The sequence below is a fragment of the Euprymna scolopes genome, chromosome 18, assembly GCF_053919585.1.
Source record: "Euprymna scolopes isolate OS-2025 chromosome 18, ASM5391958v1, whole genome shotgun sequence".
NCBI lineage: Eukaryota > Metazoa > Mollusca > Cephalopoda > Sepiida > Sepiolidae > Euprymna > Euprymna scolopes.
Window position 1 is genome coordinate 33,230,549 of NC_136499.1, and position 22,474 is coordinate 33,253,022.

General features: G+C 30.0%; 1 protein-coding gene across 11 annotated transcripts in view; it reads right to left on the reverse strand.

Annotated features, from left to right (window-relative positions):
* Positions 1–22,474, reverse strand: part of LOC145297580 (N-acetylneuraminate lyase-like) — a 218,266-nt gene that overhangs the window by 45,343 nt on the left and 150,449 nt on the right. For all 11 annotated transcript variants that reach the window (XM_080143607.1, XM_080143610.1, XM_080143609.1 and 8 more), the window contains 4 exons: positions 13,561–13,618; positions 8,672–8,747; positions 3,890–3,982; positions 2,739–2,884 (listed from right to left, as the gene is read on the reverse strand). In XM_080143607.1, the coding sequence (XP_079999733.1) occupies positions 2,739–2,884; positions 3,890–3,982; positions 8,672–8,747; positions 13,561–13,618 (373 nt within the window). The remainder of the gene's footprint in view (positions 1–2,738; positions 2,885–3,889; positions 3,983–8,671; positions 8,748–13,560; positions 13,619–22,474) is intronic.

Below are 22,474 nucleotides of genomic sequence, written 5' to 3' on the forward strand. Positions count from 1 at the left end.
CCCTAGATATAAAAGAGCCTTCTACTCCAGTAGTTTCTTCCCCAGAACCGTTGGACTTTGGAATTCTCTTCTGGGTCCTTGCTTCCCCAACTGTACTGACATGCAGAAGTTCAAGTATAACGTAAACCGACATCTCCCTACATAGTACCCCTGTAGCTTATGTCCCTGATAGTAGCCTCCTACATCAAAGTGGCAATGTGCCTTGTTTGGGGTGAAAATGTAATTAAAAAAATTTTTTTTAATATTATATATTTATAATATATATATTATATATTTATAATATATATATTATATATTTAGTAGTAGATGCACCAGCCCAGATGTGGCAACAATACTGCATGCATGGGTGAATTGTGTGTTTCTAAATATATAAGATGCCCTCTGGTGTGAGTAGTTTTCTAGCATGGTACAGGAAGCCCACTTTCTTTGCCACAACTATGGCAATATTCTCAAATTATTTACTCCAATTCATGTTGCTTATGAATGTTAGGCCTAGGAGTTTGAAAAATGAGCTCTCAAGCAAGGTGTTATTTGTCATGGCAATCAGTTGTCAAGAACGTTTCTTGTAATTGTTAAAGGAAAGAAGCTTAGTCTTAGTAGCATCCAATGTTACCAATCATTTTCAACTGCATTCCACTATAGATTGAAGATTGTTTTCTAGTGTTTCTGTCATTGCCTTGTATATTTGTACATTCGTTTTTCCTTCATGTCTTTTATTCAAGCATGGTGTCATCAGATTATATATTGCAGTGAGGTGATACACTAAATCGTTTCCATTTACTATCAATTTATATAAAATTAGATTATGAATATATTAGTGATGGGACGATACCTATATTTTTCCCAATTCCAATACAATTACTGATTCCGTACTAAATTCCCAATTCCAATACAATTACTGATTCCGTACTAAATTCCCAATTCCAATACAATTACTGATTCTGTACTAAATTCTCAATTCTGATAGAATTACTGATTCCGTACTAAATTCCCAATTCCGATATGATTACCGATTACCAATTCCAATTCTTTATAAATCTCTAAATATCTAACTATACAGCGGTTATTTTCTCCCAATCATTCTAAAAACACATGTAAAAATGTGCAGATATTTTCTCAAACATAAAAATACATTTGTAGGGGATGATCTGTAGATTTTAGTCTTATTGGCAGTTTAAAATCAATGAATATGCATTGTTTTATCATTACTACGAGCAGTGGAAGATTCACACCTAAATTGATTAGCCATCATTGTTAAGATTGGAACACAGCTGCTGGGTTTATAGGGTCGTAATATGTTATATATTTAGTTAAATTTTGTTTCATGCAAAGACAATAAAAGGGGTTGAAAGCATTGTGAAAATTCAGACTCATCTGACTTTTGTAAAATTTTAACAATAGATATCAGTCATCAATTAAACTTTTAACAATAGATATCAGACATCAATTAAAATTTTAACAATAGATATCAGACATCAATTAAACTTTTAACAATAGATATCAGACATCAATTAAAATTTTAACAATAGATATCAGTCATCAATTAAACTTTTAACAATAGATATCAGTCATCAATTAAAATTTTAACAATAGATATCAGTCATCAATTAAAATTTTAACAATAGATATCAGACATCAATTAAAATTTTAACAATAGATATCAGTCATCCATTAAAATTTTAACAATAGATATCAGTCATCAATTAAAATTTTAACAATAGATATCAGTCATCAATTAAAATTTTAACAATAGATATCAGACATCAATTAAACTTTTAACAATAGATATCAGTCATCAATTAAACTTTTAACAATAGATATCAGACATCAATTAAAATTTTAACAATAGATATCAGACTTCAATTAAAATTTTAACAATAGATATCAGACATCAATTAAAATTTTAACAATAGATATCAGTCATCAATTAAACTTTTAACAATAGATATCAGACATCAATTAAAATTTTAACAATAGATATCAGACATCAATTAAAATTTTAACAATAGATATCAGACATCAATTAAAATTTTAACAATAGATATCAGACATCAATTAAACTTTTAACAATAGATATTAGATATTCATAAATATTCCCCATATTTCAGTTTCTTTGAAGTAGTTTAATGGGCTTAAGAAGTTTTAAGAAGTATAATATGGACATAATATGTCATAATCATGTTGACAAATCGGTTGTTGTTACTAAAATGGATGATTATTTGGGAATTCCAGGTGCTGTATGTGCTCTCCGCTTATCTCGGCATTGTTTCCAGTCATCTAGCATTTCTCCTTACCACTGGACTCAGACAGTGCTGATTCAGGGGATGTGTGGTTGAGGATTACACAACCCTTGCCTCACAGTAACATGTACAGCTACCCTTACAGGAGGTATCCATTGTCTTTTAAGACTGAAAGGAGGCGATGAATATGGACATAACTTCTCATTTGAAAATTCAGATTTGTATTAACTTTAATCAATAGTTATTGAACACCTATTAAGCAAGGTTCTCCACAGTTCAATTTTTTCTAAGATCCTTTAAACGTGAGCCTTAAATTTTAGATATTTTCGAAAATAAAAAAAAAAGCATGCAATGGATTTTTATCAAAATTAGAATAAGGATTGTAGATATAAGGCTTAGTAGTATCATATCATGATTTTAATTTTTGTTAGGTGACAAATGTGATGGTTAAACCAAATATCGATTATTACAAATATGACATTTTTAATGTATATTTACCCCTAGCGTTTCAATAATAACCTGTAGATGCCGCCGGTCAAGGTGTGCACAGATGAGGGATCGTGTTAGACAGCCAGAAAAATCTTTCAGTCCATGCAGGGTAGGAATCTTCAACATTCCTAACTGCAAAATTTTGACCTCGTCTACTGCAAAAAAAAAAAACAAAAAAAAAACCAAAGAATATGTATTAGAAAAAATATGAATACAATTCCATTTCTTGTTTGGTTTTGACTAACTTTCATACAGAGATCCAAATAAATTCCAGAATAAATAAACATAAATAAAATCAAGTGACTAATAGTAAAAAAAAAAAAAAAAAAAAAAAAAAATGACAATCTTTTTTAATTTTTTAGAATATTTTTTTAAGATAACATGTTTTACTAGACGTTGTAGCATGTTGACTTAGAATGAGTGCTTTATGCCAAACTTCCAGGTAAATGTGGTATTGTGTAAACTAATCTCTATTGATACTCAACTGTGCATCAAACAGATACCATAATACTAAGTTTGCTGCACCTTATCATGACAAAGGTCCATACAAAATTTCAGTCAAATCGGCTCAGTAGTTTCCAAGAAAAAGTGAACAGTTTCATGTCCAGGATAATTTTGTGTCTGATGCAATCATGTGTTTAATGTAATTCAGAGTCGATGCATTTTCATGCCCAATGCAACTTTGTGTTCAATGCAATTTTGTGTCCAATGCAATTCTGTGTCCAATGCAATTCTGTGTCCAATGCAATTTTGTGTCCAATGCAATTCTGTGTCCAATGCAATTCTGTGTCCAATGCAATTTTGTGTCCAATGCAATTTTGTGTCTGATGCAATTCTGTGTCCAATGCAATTTCATAGCCAATACAATTTTGTGTCCAATGCAATTTTGTGTCCAATGCAATTTTGTGTTCGATGCAATTTTGTGTTCAATGCAATTTTGTGTTCAATGCAATTTTGTGTCTGATGCTATTTCTTGTTCAATACAATTTTATGTTTAGTGCAATTCCATGTCCAATACATTTTCGTGTTCGATGCATTTTCATGTCAGCTGCAATTTTGTGTCTGATACAATTTTGTGTCCTAATACGATGTCGTGTCTGTGATATTATAGTTTGTGTAAACAAAAAAGGAAAATGTTGTTGCACCAATTAGTTACTTACAAAGAACATTCGTCATAGATGGAATACTGTAGTAATAGAAGGGTAACGATGGTGCAGAGGCAGCAACGTTTGATAAATAGTCAACCAGACATTCTGAAATGGAAAGAAAAAAGTCATAAAAAATTACTGAACAAAAAACATAACTTGTTTGCTGATGTCTTATTATTTTGTTCTTATCTATGTGTCTCATGCTGAGTTTAGACATTTTGTGAGTGACTTCCAACTTCTCTTTTCTGATGCCATTTTACCGATGCTATTCATCAGCAACTGATCATTACCTTGCCTTAAGCAGCCTACTACTCAGCTCTGACGACCAATATGTATCTGGATTTATGCATAAAAACGTATATAAAACTCTTTTTCTTGGACACAAGTAAAGAAGACTTTTTTTTTAATAAAAGGAATAGGTTAGCAAAATAATTATTCTGAACCAATTAACTAGATCCTATATCCGGAATATTTTTGCTTTCAAATTTGAAGGGAGGTGTTGTTTGATCACCACTGTTGGGGAGCCATGAGATAAAATACTGCTTTGTTTTAAATCCCCAAAACATTTTTTTCTCTGATAAAAACTGATGATAGTTAAAATAATATTAGAACTAGCATAAATTTTTGAAAGCAAACTAATACAATGATTGGAAGAAATGAATTGACTTACAAGCAAAATAGTTTTCCAACTTGGAGTTAAATTTTTTTTTATATATAGTTTTAAAGGTTGAAAATGTTCCAAGATAATGTCAACCTAAACCTTATATCTATCTATCAGAAATTTTTTTTGATAACATGAATAGGTTAGCCTAATTAATCTGGAGCCAAAACAAAACTAGATCTAATATCCGGAACATTTTTTGTTCTTGTGGAGATGGTGTTTGATCAACATTACTGGGGAGCCATGATTTAATATACTACGTTGCTTTTACATCCCCAAAACAGTGTTTTATGATAAACAACTGATGATCCCTGAAAACTTAAACTATTGTAAGTTCGAGAAAGCAAGTTAATTTCGGAGGGGATTAAATGACTTACTGACAAAATAATTTTCCAACGAAGGACTAAAAATTAAATTAAAATTTTTTTTTATACAGTTTTCAAGGTTAAAAAAAGCTTAAAGACTATATATATATATATATATATATATATATATATATATATATATATATATATATATATATATATATTTGTAACGAATATATATATATATGTATATATATATTTGTAACGACCATATGTAACTGTTTACAAATAATATATATATATATATATATATATATTATTTGTAAACAGTTACATATGGTCGTTACAAATAGACATCTGTTTCAGTCAATGAGACCTCCTTAGGCGACCTGGAACCTCTCGACACCACAAAGAAAAATGAAAAAAATTAGAAAGAAGTTGAAAAAGGAAAAAAAATGGAGCTCTTCAAAAAAAATATAAAAAGATCATAAAAAGTTACGAGCTCTCTAAAAAAGAGGATAAAAAGGATAAAAAAATGGAAAGATCGCATTACAACCTATTGGCAGATTATTCAAAATTAGTTTAACAACTGGATATAAATCTGAAATGATTAAAGTGGGTCATAATTTTACTGGAACTGTAAATTGTATAGGAAAGTAGGTAAGGGTGGTTCTGTTTATACAGTGATTTTTAACATGTCAGGAAAAGAAGATTGCAAATGTATTTGTTGATATCAACAGTTACGTGTCGTTATAAGTTGGGGTGGGGTGATAGACTAATGCAGACATATTCATACCGAGACATACATCCATATACATACATACATACAAAATATACATATACATACATACATGTGCCCAGCGACACACACACATATATAAGAAAATACGTACACACAAATACACAACTTTATGTATAGATACACAAACAATCATATATATATATATATATATATATATATATATATATATATATATATATATATATATCAACATATACATTTACATATACATATACACCCACATATACACACAATAAATATGCACAGACAGACATCTACAAAAATAAACAAACGTACAGACATACTATTATACAGACATAAGTGCATATTTAAGTAAATAGTATTAGAATATTAAAACTAAAATAGATTATATTTAAATTAAAATTTGCGATTAAAAACCATTATGGAATTATTAAGAAATTATTAAGCGAATTTAAGATTTAATCGGGTACATTAAAAAGAATACAGATCTATATGGATATGTAAATACGAAAATATACGCATATCTCTATATAAATAAAATGAACTCATTTTTTCCCGTCGGATTTTGACCTTAATAGGATTAAAAATCAAGATATTTCATGCAAATATAATATGCACAAACGGCAGAACAATATCTGAGGTGTGTTATACGCTTATTATTTCTCAAATTCCTCGATAATCTTAGATTTCTATACTTTTTCTGCTGAGAAGTCACGGCCAAAATCGGTTAAGATCAATGGAAGTGGTAAAATATTTTCTCTCTAATAAATTCCTCCTCCCCCTGCCACCACTTAACACCGTTTGGGGATCGTTCACAAGGAACAGTTGAGAAGAGAACACCTGTTTGGCTTCGTAGTTCTTTCATGTGAAGTTATTTAAAATCACTAAACTAAGCTGCAGTGCTCTGTGGCGTAGTGGTTAGCGTGCTGGACAATTCACATTATATTTTCACGTTCGCGCCGACCTACCGTAGTCGTTTTTTTTTTTTTTTTTTCCTAAACAACTGGAATGGACTTTTCTTGGTGGCCGAACTGTTAACGTTGCAAATGTTTTTTTTTTTTTCTTTTTTTTCACACTTTATTTTCCTACTTTTACTCATGACTCCGGGTTTTATCCTTCCTACTTACCTACCATAACATTTTTTAAAACTCCCCCCCCGTCCCGGAAACAAACACTCGGGCAACGCCGGGTACCCCCGCTAGTTATTAATAATGAGCAATTATTAGTATTATCATTATAATGAGTTATAAAAGGTGTTAATTCTATCACATTATTATGTGTTATGTAAAGTATTTATTATACTAGTTATTAATTAAAGTTTATAATATCGTTGTTTTTTAAAATTTTATTGGAGTTGGGTGGTGCTGGGTTTAGTCCATGGATTTGAAAATCATATCAGAATAGTAAGAGAATATTAAGAGAGGTACATACGATATATATATATATATATATATATATATATATATATATATATATATATATATATATATATATATATACAAATAGATACAAACAAAGTATGCATACAAAAGAATGCACATTTATGCATATACAGATATATAATAAAGGGGTAAAAAAAGCGATATATGGTCATTTGCAAAACGTCATCGGATCCAAGGCTCTTTTCTTCATCTAAATTATATATAGTTAAAATTTAGTTATACAAAAATTGAAGCATATACTAAAGGGGAGGAAAAGTACTAAGATGAGGTTGGGGCGGTGGAATGGGTATAGTAATATGTACGTTTACAATATTGGTGGGAAGCATAAATTTAGACATATGTAAAAAAAAAAAAATACATAATTCACATATGAAAAATATATATATGATAAAAGATGGATGAGTCTCTGAAAGAAAATTATGTAGTTATTAATGGTTATATAAGGGTATATAGCGAGATAGATACTTAATATGGGCGAATTAAGGATGGAGTGAAAGGGATATATAGGTGACAGCAAATAAAGTAGCATTATATATATATATATATATATATACATTATATATATATATATATATATATATAATGCTACTTTATTATTTAGACTATATATATATATATATATATATATATATATATATATATATATATATATATATATATATATATATAGTGTCCAAAAAGTCATTGAAGAGTTGAAAATCTTTGTCCTTTGTCCTTATATCCTTAATGATTATTATTTTCTCTATTCCAGATATTTTACAATTTTACAGATAATATTTTGGAAATTAATTATCTCGGTCTAGAAGCATTTAAAACAATTCAGGGGAGAATATTATGTATTAGCCACGTTATTAAAACAATTTTTTCATTATAACTATTTGTAATGTATTTTCAAATAAAGCAGAAATCTCGTTCGCCAAACAAAATAAAAATTGCCACAGTCTAAAAGGTCTCCTTCATATGTGTCAAAAAAAAAAAAAATGTTTGAGAAGGGGTGGAGCCGAGAAACCTAAAACGCACAGCAATTTATTTTACTTGATTTAAAATAATACATACTTAACAAACCCTAAACCTAAATTTCCAGTAAAATTGCTTTTTTATGATTTTTTTTTTTAATTGATGCTCTAATATCTCTTTTTATTAAATTAAATCGCTATTTTATATTTTCTGCGATCATATACATTTATCATAAGATGATCATCCATTTTTAGACAAAAATACAAATGACTGCAATTTTTTCATACAAAAAAAATACACATTGGTTTTATTATAGAGTAGAAAATATTTTATATATATCAAATAACCGGAATTCATTATTGAGATGGCAGTAATTGCTGAGAATGCAGTTAGAGGATTCGGAGTTTCTATCCCGTCGCGATTACTACCTGACGAAGGCCAGAGGAATAGTTGGCCGAAACGTCATGAAACAACTAAAAAAAAGATGAGGATAATAGTCCGCAATAAATAAATGAATAGAAAATATTTATTTAAAAAAAAAAAAAAAAAAAAGGCCCATTGGTATAAAATTGTACTTTTTACCTGCAAATATCATGTTGATTCATACAATGATGTTTCATTTTAAGAAAATAATTGACATTTATTTGAGCCTGGAATGTGACTAACCTTCATTTCGGGGTTTATAGAATGAAGGACACATACAGGAAATTGCATCAGCCTTGACGAGTTCCGCATGTTTAGCCTAAAGAATAGAAAATGTTTGAAAAGTAAATTACCGAAAAAGCAATAATTATGCAACAAAAAATGATTAGTACAATTTGACAGATTACCGAGTAAACTAGAATGTCTAAGAAGAATGAATGTAAAAATCCTACTCATTAGAACCCTAAGCACTTAGGAGAATATAGAGCCCCTCCCCCTACATATAAATGCCTTAAACACTTAGGAGAATATGGTGCCCTCTACATATAAAGGCCTTAAAAACCTAGAATAATGCAGTGTCCCTTATGTTATGTAGTGGTTATATTTTAGAAGAGATGACGTATGTATTTGTTGTTCATATTAGAGAGAGTCTTAGAGTGTTCATGTTGTATGCAGATATATCGCGTATAGATAAAGAGAGAGACAGTTCTGTATATATAATGAGACAGGGTACATGTTAATACAGGAAAGCCGACGGCATGTAATACACAATGAGAGATTTGATATATAGATAGATAGACCGAGAGATAGTGGGTTTGATATTTATACTGTTTGACAGTTCTGTGAACGGGAGTGTTTCTATAACATTGACACATATATTTCTTAACCTATTTTTGAGATGATGATTTTCACAAAGTTCTTATCATATAAATTCACAATACCTTTTCTGTTGAATAACATAACACGAAGACGCAGATACAAAAAGATGAAGTTGCTTGTTTATTCCATTTTCGACTAGTCAATGGCTTTGCATCAAGGAATTCAAATCTCTACATGATTCTTTCCTCTCCCCTCCGCTTCCAAGGTTCCATGTCAGCTCTGTCTCTGACTCACTTACTTCTATCTTCCTCCCCTGACTGACTGACCACCTAAAGTTCTCTATATTGAGAACTCATGACGTCATTACATGCCCAACACGTGCATATCATACTCGTGGCAGGACATGCTTCCTCTAATCTAATTTTCCTAACCCACTTTATAAATATGTTTAATATTTTCCATTGTACGCTTTTAAATTCCTTATTTTAATTTCATTTCTTTAACAGAAACAAAATTACATCATCACATTACTTTTACAATAAACAAATATCTAACTATTTTATGTGAACTAAACAATGGTAATTCTACATTCCATTTTCAATAACATTCTGTATTTATTTTAACTTATGATCGGAATACTCAATTCCAATCCTAGCTTCGCAAGTTCAAATCCTTGGCTATCCCATCTCATTTACTCACAAGAACAGGCGGCTATTCTTTAATACCTTATATATGAAGAACCTAATCATATAGAAGATTATTGTGCTTCCTACATATAAAAGACCTAAACACTGAAAATTATGAGGATTCTACACATAAAGTCTCTAAACACTTCAAAGATTATGGTGCCATTATGTATAATGTCCCTAAAAACTTAGAAGCCTAGATTATGATGCCACTATACATGTAAAAACAAATATTTTGCCAACTATTTTAAAACGAAACTCTGAACTGCAGCTTACGATTACTAACGATATATGTAAAAAAATGTCTGAAAAACACAATTTGCTTCCTATCTATAATAAAGTATTGTTGGTATTGCTCTAAAACCCTTTCCCTTCTCTCCGATAGGTAATCGTTGATGGGCAGAAGTCCATAGATCAAAGTATGAATGCCAGTGTACTCCAAGGATCCATCCTGGGCCTAAATCTCTTCCTTATCTTCATCTATGACCTCCCAAATCACATTCTGAGTTCATTTGTCAACATATACGCAGATGACACTACCATCTATGGTAACACCTAAAAAACCACCAATGACCAAGATCTGTCTGAGTCTCTTTCCTCCAACCTTGAGCACAGTGTGCAATGAGGCAAAAGGTGGTTGGTTAATGTTAATGCATCCAAAACCAAGCTCCTATCTTTTCACCATCAACGTTCTGATCCCCACTTAGCCTCAAGTGGGGATCAGAACGTTGGTGATCTTGGCTTCTGTCTCAAAGAAGCATCCTGCTGTATCAAGTTTCTGGGACTTACTTTCATTCCTGACCTGAAATGGAAGACTTATATCAAATCTATTGCCAAGGTCACTGGATAAATGGTTGCATCATTCTATTGCTCCAGAATGTATCTCACTCTTGAAGCAATCCTCTACCTGTATAAAAGCAAAATACGCCCTAAAATGGAGTACTGTTGTCACATCTGGGCAGGAGTTGCTTAGAGCACCTTATCCTGCCTTAACAAAGTTCAGAACCGGCTTCCAAGCCTGGTGAGTGATGCGTTTTTCTCCTTCCTGCAACCTCTTTTGCACAGAAGAGATGTTGCGAGTCTGTTTCTTCTCTATCATTATTTTCATGGCAAGTGCTTGTCTGAGCTTCAATCTATGCCTCCCCACCACACCAAACTTTCACAAAAAGCACATCTACTACAACCACTACCAACAATTTCCCCTACCCTCTAGCTCTAAATCTGAACACAGATTCTATGAATAAAGTTTCTTTCCTAGAACTGCCTGCCTGTGGAACTCGGTTTTGCTGGTATGCTTTCCAGCTGACTACAATATTCAAGTCCAATATAAACAAGTTTTTGATGTCTTGTCCCCTTAAATAATCAAATTCTATCCAACTTTCACTACCAACGATCACTAAGCTGTTGTCTCAGTGACCACTTTATACTCGTTAACCCTTATCTTCAAGTGGCTTTTGCGCCTTGATAAGCGGTGATTCCCTTATAAAAAACATAGAAATAGCTAGTTCTCCTCTCATTAAGGACCGATCCGCCATTCGAAGTATTTAGCCCCTCTCTTTGATCTCTTTAATAGTCACCCCCCTCCCCCTGTCTGTACCCTCCTCCTCCTCCTCTTGCTTTGGAACATGCTGAACAATGTCTTTGTTCATCTGATGTCAAACACGTAGATAAGACATGACAAGTTGTAAATAACTCTGACATACTCCTCTCTTGGTCTTGATTTTGACTTTGATGGTTTTCTTCAGTTCAGGAATAGTTTGGGGATTGTTTTGGTATATGTTATATTAAAGATAATCCTACATAGGATACAAAACCGTCTTCAAAATTTAGTGGGAGCTGACCTTTTTTCGCCTCCCTGCTTTCACAGAAGAGACACTGCGAGTCTGTCTCTGCTCAATTGATACTTTTATTATAAGTATTCGACTGAGCTCCAATCTATGCAAGCGAACCATCATATTGTTTGAGATGTTCTGATGAGCCGTCGGGTTTTTAGTCAAATTTTTCTTTCTGTCTTTTTTGTAGTTCTTCCTCCATCCTTTATGCTTTGTGCTTCCTCCATCCTTTTATGCTTCCTTCATCTTTTATGCTTTGTAGCCAAAGATGAACATGGTCAAATATAGCTTCGATTCTTCTGTAAGGACGTATTGATTTTTTTTTATTCAATTTTCACCCCAAACAAGGCACAGTGCCACTTTGAAGTAGGGGGTTACTATCGGAGACATAAGTTGCAGGGACATAATGAAGGGAGTTGAGTAGCAAGATGTCTGTTCATATTACACTTGAACTTCCGCATGTCAGTACAATTGGGAAAGCAGAATCCCGGAAGGGAGTTCCAAAGTCTAGCAGTTTTCATTTGTGTAAAAGGAATTCCATCAACTTGATTGCAGTTGCGAGACTGTCCAACATCAAGCAGGATCTTTCAACAGTGTGAATCCTGAGAAGCAGCCAAGAATGAGTAAGATACATTTGGATGGAATTGAACAGTTTATTGCTAAGAAGCGTATTCTAGGTGACTTGTAACATTGGGATCCTTCTGAGTTTCTTTGATTATACTAAAGAGAAAATCTGTGGTATGAAGACAACGTTTTTTATGGAAATCGTTCCAGGCAAGGCATGAAGCCACTTCATCTAAGAAGCTAAAAAATAAGTACCACTTCAAGTTAAAAAAAACAAAAAAACTAGCCAATAATAGGTGCATGGATTCTGAACAAGAAAACAGCAATTCTTCTCCCTTTATCAGAAACATGGCTCATTGGATGTGAAGATTAAAGGGCAAAATAAAAAAAGGCTGCCAAAAATAAACTTAACATTTATTTCTGTTTAACATATTTCTTCCTCATCAGATGTCGGTTCCACATCAGATACAGCAGCACAATCATTTATATTGGTTTTGATGCGGCCATTTCTCTTTCTCAACCTTTGCTTTGTTTACCTTCAATCGAGATATGCACACATCTGTTTATTATAACCAGAGCTTCATTCGACATGTCTATATCCCCGCAAGCAGTTGCACAGTAAAGCTGATTTCAGTCTAGCAACTTCAGTGTCAAATCACAAGAAGTCGGGACTAACTCTGCCATCAAAATACACATCACAAATTCACCGAACCATAGCCATATCATTCATCTGCATCCTCAGAAAAACTGAGCTAGGGAGCATTCAATTAACATTGGAATCTTAGAAAGATCTCCATCGTTCCAGTAATTATAGGAGAAACCAGACTCATGAAAAAGAATTTCCAAAACTACTTGGTAAATATACTCGGTGAACTAAATGCAGGAGAGACTCAAGCAATCGCACTTTTGGAATTTTTAAAAAAAAAAGCCTCTCGGTTGGAATGCATGAGATAGCAGATGAATGTCTGCCATCCGGTGGGATGCATATCCTCAGTTAGAACAAAATGATAAAAAAAAAAAATTTTTTAAAAAAGGAAGAAGCATAGCTGCTGTAAACTCGACCCTCAACAAACAACTGAAAGAATATAGTAAAAAAAAAAGAAAAAAAACAGGAAACAAAAAATAATTCTTTGAATATTTTGAATCTTTCTTGACCCCCCCCCCCCAAATACAAAGACAAAATTAGGCCAACTTTTTACAGGATAAAAAGAAATGAAGAAGTCAAACTTACCAATTCCATACTGTCACGCAAATTGTTAGAACCAACATGAACAATGACTTTATTTAGTCTGAAATTGAATAGAAAATTTTCTTTGTTACAAGTAATTTCTTAAAGGAAAGAAAAGTTACCATATTTGATCAAAGTGCATTATATTAAAATACTTGTAAAACAGCCATAGGGATGCAACATTGCAGCGATGGGACAGGGGCTGGAGCTTAGTTGACAAAGCAGGACCTATTAGATTGGAGACTCTTCTTTGAACCGTATCCATTGCTATATCAGATTTCTCTTAGTCTATCTTGTTGGAATTTTTTTTGTACCAATAATGGTGCATCCCCCCCCCGTTTACATTTATTATTTTTTATCTGGTTCTTATATATGATTTTCTGTATTTCGTATCCTTTATGATTTTTAATTTCGTATACTTTGGATTTGTACGAAACTCCCTTTAATTTGAGAAAAAGAAAATGCTAGCTCCGTGATGCCGTCACGAGCCCAGCGCATATTTCGCCCTCTTTTGAAATTCCGCTGATGTGGAGATTGGACGTTTTTTTCATTGCCCGGCGCTGAGAATGGAATTTTGACGAGCCTCCTTCAAAGAAGAAGGCCCGGCAAGAATACCCAGATATGTGATGAGACATACTTCTGAAAACTACCTACGTGACTACAGTTTTGTACGTATTTTAGAAGGAGTGAAATTATTTTAAAGAAAATATTTTATGTGACAAGGAATTTTGGAACCTCCTACAAAGAAGAAAACCCGGTAAAGAAACCCCCGGACAAGCGACACGGTCTTGCTTCTGAAATCCATCTGCGTGTCTACGGTTTGCACGCAAACATGGCGGGAGAGAAAATTCTAAAAGAACTTTAAACGAAAAAAAAAAGGAAAAAGGCACGTGCCTGACTGGCTTTCAATTTGTGAGTATGCTCCTAAAATTTATTTTATATGCGAGTGTGATTAGGAGATACGATTTTGAATCTTATTATTGTATTCGTTAATGGATACAACATCTTCATAAGAACCAGTGTTATTTTTTTCATATGTTACTTGGCGTTTCATAAGTTTAATGCCCACAAAGGGAAGAATTTGCAATTAATTTTATTGTGAATAAAATCTTTTCTTTGTTTCAAAGCAAGACCTTTATATTTTCTTTACCCCCTCCCCCTCTTTTGTTTCATGCTGTTTTTTTTTTTTTTTCAGGTTAGTTACTTTAGCATCGAATTTATCTGGAAGCAAGATAAAATTCTGACAATCTGTCTGTCAATTCCACTTTTTTTTCCGGAAACTATTGGCCTGATCTGTCTGAAATTTTGTATGGGTCTTTTGCTAGATCATACAAGTTATCTATATATTAATACTGTAGTACCATTAACGTACGTACCTATGTATGTCACAGTTTCCAGATTATAAATTATTTGATCGGGAGATCCTATTTATTAAAAAGGAGGATAGATGGTGATAACATTACAAACATTAAGTTAGTATATAGAGATGCTAATTTAATGCTCGTAGCATGTTATCAGCTTCTATCCTCCTTTTTAATAAATAGGATCTCCCGATCACCAAAGATGCAACGTAGAAAAAAAAAAAAAATGATGTTGCTTTTGGGTTGTACGTGAAACTAAAATACACTTTCTTGATCTTCTGGCTAGGATCCAAAGGTAGTATCTGTTCTGTCTAAAGATGGCATAATCATATTGTGGGGTTTACTTCGTGCCGGGCGTCCATACAATGGAAATATGTCACAGACTCTTATAAGGATATTGGAGATAAACTGTAATAACCAGATATATTCTGACACTACATTAACCAGATTACTGAGATAAATACTTTTACAATTTTAACAAAAGGGCTACAATAATATGATGGTGTCTTCATTCACACTGAATGAACACAAAATGCCCAGCAGCAATATATTACATATGAAAGATGCCGCTGTGGAATTTCCACAGGTCTTGCTAATTATTATTATTATGAAATAAGATGATAAAGTTCAAAACCACCTTCAAAACCTAATAGGTTATGCCCTTTTCTCTTCCCTGTAACCTCTTTCCTACAAAAGAGTCATTGCGAGCCTGTCTCTGCTCTGTCACAATTTTCATGGCAAGTGCTCGACTGAGCTCCAATCTATGATCCCTCCTTGCCAAATTTTCACAAAAAACACTCAACTAGCTAAAACCACTATATATGATTTCCCTACTTTCTATCTGTGCCTAAATCTAAATGCAGATTCCATGAACAAAGCTTCTTTCCCAGAAGTGCCCACCTTTGAAACACTGTTCTGCTAGCCTGCCTCCCAGTTGAATACAACATGGCAGCCTTCAAACCCAATGTTAGCAAGTTCTTGTTGAGCCGTTCCGATAAATAATCGAATTCTATCCAATTTACACTATTAACGATTACTACACTACCATATTACATTCATTAACCTTTATCCTCAAGTGGTCTTTGGGCCTTGATAAGTAGTGACTCTCAAGTAAAAATAAAATAGTGTTTTGTTTTGTTCTTGGTTGTTTGATTTACTTGACAATGATTTTTTGTTCGATTCATTGCATTTTTTTTTTTTTAATAGTTCATTTTTGAAACCTTGTTGGAAAGACACTAACATTGGTGTTGGCATACCAGATGACAGTATTGTAAAGACTATTTATTCAATCAGAATATTTCAACATGAAAAAGACAATATAATGTATGTTTTTAGTAACTGCTTAAGTAGTTCTGAATGCCGTACCGCTTGTAGCTAAACATGATTTTTTTTTTTTTGAGTGCAATTTAATAATTATTACCTTTCTGTTTGTCTGCAATGAAATAATTAAAGTGGAAGCAAAGCTGATAGGATTCTGTTTTTCCCTGATAACAGTAATTTCATTTTCAATTACAACGCGTAAAAATGTCCTGATGACTATAGGGAAATCAATTCTTATTCAAAATAGAAAATTGCTACTTCTTTTTTTATTTTTTTGCTCAATTATTATTTGTTTCTTTTTTTGCAAAAAAAAAAAAAATGTTTTCTTTCAGGAACTTTTTTTTTATCAGCTATTTTTTTTTTTTGTGATTGGTTGAAAAATGGTTTGGGGACAATTTTCACATCTTCCGCAGGTAAAAGCAGACCAAGTCTCCATTTGCAAATTTGATCGATAAGATTAATATTGAGATAAATAGTTTTGGAATTTTTTGTATGGAGGAATTATAATTTGTGTTATTTGCATTATTCGAACTACTGTTTTCAACTTGAATATTATTCTAGCAATATATCTACATATCTATAAAAGTGAAAGTGTCTGTCTGTCTGTGTACATTTCCCTACACAATAATTCTGTCAATTTCAGTCTACAGACTCGAAATTTGATATACATGGTATTGAGATTTGGGAAAATCTTTGTAATTGGTTTTCGGCCAGAAATTTAGCTGTTAAGGTGTCAAAATTCAACGATTTGACCTTTGAGAACTCTACCAAACTCCTCCGACAATTTTGGGTCTAAACACTTGAAATTTTAGATATAGGTTCCTTGGACATGGATCTAACTTAATAACTTGAGTTGAGCATAAAACAATAAATGTTAAGGGGTCATAATAGGGGGCAAAGTAAAAAAAATTTGACCTCTGCGGTCTCTACCAAATTACTAAAGACAATTTCTGGTGTAAACATTTGAAATTTTACATAAAGAGTATTCAGAGATAGGGCAAGCTTTTTCATCGGTTTGGATCGAAAAGTTGAGCTACAAATATATAAATCCATGTATGTATGTTTGCATGTCTGCCTAAAACTTTCGACAGAGACGACGGATTTTCACAAAATCAGTATCGTTTGGAAGCTCGACCTTTCAGTCGACAAATACCCTTACCCTCAACTACAGGGAGGGGTTGCTTTTTTCGCCGATATTTTTGAAAGTCATCCCCTCTTTTCGATTGTCTAGCCTTAATTTAAACCTACGTCACTTCCGGTTTGGCGGTGGTCGTAACAGCAAAGATGTCACGTTTTTTTCACGTTCTTTTCCTCCTTTGCAGTATGGGTTCAAGCGTGCCTTCCTACTACCACTTTTTTGTTTTTGCTCAACACACACCTCCAAACACCCGGGTAATGCCGGGTTTAAATGCTAGTTTTACATACAAGGGGTCAAAGTTCAAAAAATTTGACTTTTGCAATCTCTAGCAAACTATTAAGCCAATTTTAGATCCAAACATTTGAAATCTATATATCTTTAAAAGTGAAAATGTATGTGTCTGTCTGTGCACATTTTCCTACCAAATAACTGTCAATTTTCAGTCTACAAACTCGAAATATGACATACGACATTTGGGAAAATCTTTTGAATTGGTTTTCGGCTAGAAATCTTGCTGTTAAGGGGTCAAAGTTTAGCGATTTGACATTTGAAAACTCTACTAAATTTCTGGCCGAAAACCGATTACAAAGATTTTCCCAAATCTCCATACCCTGTACATCAAATTTCGAGTCTGTAGACTGAAAGTCGACAGAGTTATTGTGTAGGGAAATGTACACAGACACAGACAGACACTTTCACTTTTATAGATGCAGTATAACTCCTATAATTTGAATATCTGCTTCGTTCAAATTAGAGGATGCTGTTCAAGTTTCGTGATAAAAGAATGTGCTGCAGTTAACTTTAATTTTCTAAGAATTAAGAAATAGTAAATGAAATTCATTGCTATATGACACTTAAAGTATATATTAAGGTGAGTTTACGATATATTGCAAGTAAGAATTGTTAAATATTATTACCAGGAACAAAAACATTGAAAATAAATTAAATCTACTCTTACTTGTTAGGTATTTATTAGCTAAGTTATCATCTACAGAAATCATACATTTATGTAAAATACAGTTTTTTTTAGTTATTCATTGAATGAGTCTCATTGTAGTTTCTATTTTCATGGATTGAGCTCTCGGGCGCTGCCATTGTATTCCGTAAGCGATCACGAAAATCTACAATTTCTTGATTCTGTAGCCTCTTTATGATTCTTCGGAATGACATTGCTTGTAAAACATAGTTGTCACTAAAGTAAGGACTTTTTTCTAGAAATTTTATAACCGTCTCCATAGACTTTTCTGCATTTTCCCACGATATTACTTCATCAGAGTGTTCTTGGTTATTTACATTATTGTCAAGAGAATGGGAGCTGTCGCTATTTTCATCACCATTACTGCCTTCAGGATATTGATCAGTAGTTTCCTCATCTTGTTGCACCCACATTTCAACATCATTTGCATTAAGTGATTTAAGAACAGCATGGTTGGTCGATAACCGTTTCGTTTCAAGAATTTTTCTAGACCAGATGTATTCTCTGATTCTTTCAGTTCAGAAGCCTTTGGTGCTGGGCATAATTTACCCCATGCTTCTGTTAATGTGCTTGCTCGAACTTGATTCCATGCACTTGCGAGAGAAAATATGGCATCTTTGATAGTAAAATGGCGCTGAAAATCGCTTATATTCACGGTACTATTTATCATATTCATCATGAAATCATTTCTGTAGAAACATTTTAAATTCCAAATAATCCCTTGATCCATAGGTTGTATGAGAGAAGTCACATTAGGTGGTAAGTAGCACACAAAAATATTCCTGCAAGATGACACTAGTTCTGACTCAGGAGGATGTGCTCTACAATTGTCCAACAGAAGCAAGCCCTTTGAATCAGGTTTACCTAATTCAAGAAAACGCCTCTGGACAACTGGCACAAATTCTTGCAAAAACCATTTTTTAAGCAACTGTTGATTCATCCATCCATTTCGTGAAGAATAATAGGATACTGGCAAAGGTGAAACTCCTTTCAATGCCCGGCGAGAGTTTGATTTGCCGATGACAAGAAGCTTAAGTTTATGAGTTCCAGAAGCATTAGCGTATACCATCACTGTTAGTCTTTCTTTATTTAATTTGAATCCTTTTATTTTCTGCTCCCTGGATCCGACTAATGTTTTTGTAGGTAAGCACTTCTAATTTACGCCACTTTCATCAGCGTTGTAAACATCCTCTGCTATTAAACCATAATCGACAATTATCGTCTTGAATTTGTCACAATAATTTGATGCTGCATGTGTATCAGCAGACCGTTGTTTGCCTGACATTGTAAATTGTCTTATACCATGTCTACTCTTAAAGCTCCTAAGCCAGCCTTCACTGAATTTCATATCTTCTGCGATATTTAACTCTTCCTTAAGAGATTTTGCTTTAGCAATTAATATCGACCCAGATATTGCTACACCTTCATTCCGTTTTGCTACAAACCACTCATGCAATATTCGATCGAATTCAACTTGCTTTGGTCTGCGAAGAGTCCTTCTTTTGACATGTCTTTTATTTGGAGAGAAAGGAGCAGCCTTCAATATTTCCTCCTTTTTCTTTTTGATGTAAAACAGTGTACTTCTTCCAAGCTTATAATCTGTCAATATAACGCTATTTTTAACTCCAGCATCTAATTTTTCTATAATTTGACGTTTTTCGAGTAAAGTCAGTGTCACTTGTGTTCTTTTAGAGTTGGAAGCCATTGTGATGGGTTGTTTTACACTATTTTAAATATAGCAATCTGAAAAAAAATTAGTGTAAATTAATTATCAATAGCTAATCTACATTAATTACATAGAACCAATATTAACATTTCTGCGTAATATGTGACTAAACCATGCAAACAGTTTTATTGCAACTCTGCATCAAATATGCTAATACAATATAATTGACAAGACAGTTCAAGTTTAGAGAAAGTCCAGGTTTAGAAGAAGTCCAAATGAGAGGAAGTCCAAATTAAAGGAGTTTTACTGTATATAGATATATTATACATTTATAATATATATATATATATATATATATATATATATATATATATATATATATATATATATAAAGATATATATATATATCATATATTTATATATATATATATATATATATATAAAGATATATATATATATCATATATTTATATATATATATATATATATATATAAAGATATATATATATATCATATATTTATATATATATATATATATAAAGATATATATATATCATATATTTATATATATATATATATAAAGATATATATATATATCATATATTTATATATATATATATATATAAAGATATATATATATATCATATATTTATATATATATAAAGATATATATATATATATATCATATATTTATAATATATATACATTATATATTATACATTATATATATTTATCATATATTTATAATATATATATATTATATATATCTATCATATATTTATAATATTATATATAATATATATTATATATATTATATATATTTATCATATATTTATAATATATATATATATATTATATATATTTATCATATATTTATAATATATATATATTATATATATATATATCATATATTTATAATATATATGTATATTATATATATCATATATTTATAATATATATGTATATTATATATATCATATATTTATAATATATATGTATATTATATATATATATCATATATTTATAATATATATATATATTATATATATATATCATATATTTATAATATATATATATATTATATATATATATCATATATTTATAATATATATATATTATATATATATATATCATATATTTATAATATATATTATATATATATCATATATTTATAATATATATGTATATTATATATATCATATATTTATAATATATATTATATATATATCATATATTTATAATATATATATATTATATATATATCATATATTTATAATATATATATATTATATATATATCATATATTTATAATATATATATATATGTTATATATATATCATATATTTATAATATATATATATTATATATATCATATATTTATAATATATATATATTATATATATATCATATATTTATAATATATATATATATTATATATATCATATATTTATAATATATATATATTATATATATATCATATATTTATAATATATATATATTATATATATATCATATATTTATAATATATATATATTATATATATATCATATATTTATAATATATATATATTATATATATATATCATATATTTATAATATATATATATTATATATATATCATATATTTATAATATATATATATTATATATATATCATATATTTATAATATATATATATATTATATATATCATATATTTATAATATATATATATTATATATATATCATATATTTATAATATATATATATTATATATATATCATATATTTATAATATATATATATTATATATATATCATATATTTATAATATATATATATTATATATATCATATATTTATAATATATATATATTATATATATATCATATATTTATAATATATATATATTATATATATCATATATTTATAATATATATATATTATATATATATCATATATTTATAATATATATATATTATATATATATCATATATTTATAATATATATATATTATATATATATCATATATTTATAATATATATATATTATATATATATCATATATTTATAATATATATATATTATATATATATCATATATTTATAATATATATATATTATATATATATCATATATTTATAATATATATATATTATATATATATCATATATTTATAATATATATATATTATATATATATCATATATTTATAATATATATATATTATATATATATCATATATTTATAATATATATATATTATATATATATCATATATTTATAATATATATATATTATATATATTATATATATATCACATATTTATAATATATATATATTATATATATATCACATATATATAATATATATATATCACATATATAAAATATATATATATATCATATATTTATAATATATATATATTATATATATCACATATATATAATATATATATATCACATATATAAAATATATATATTATATA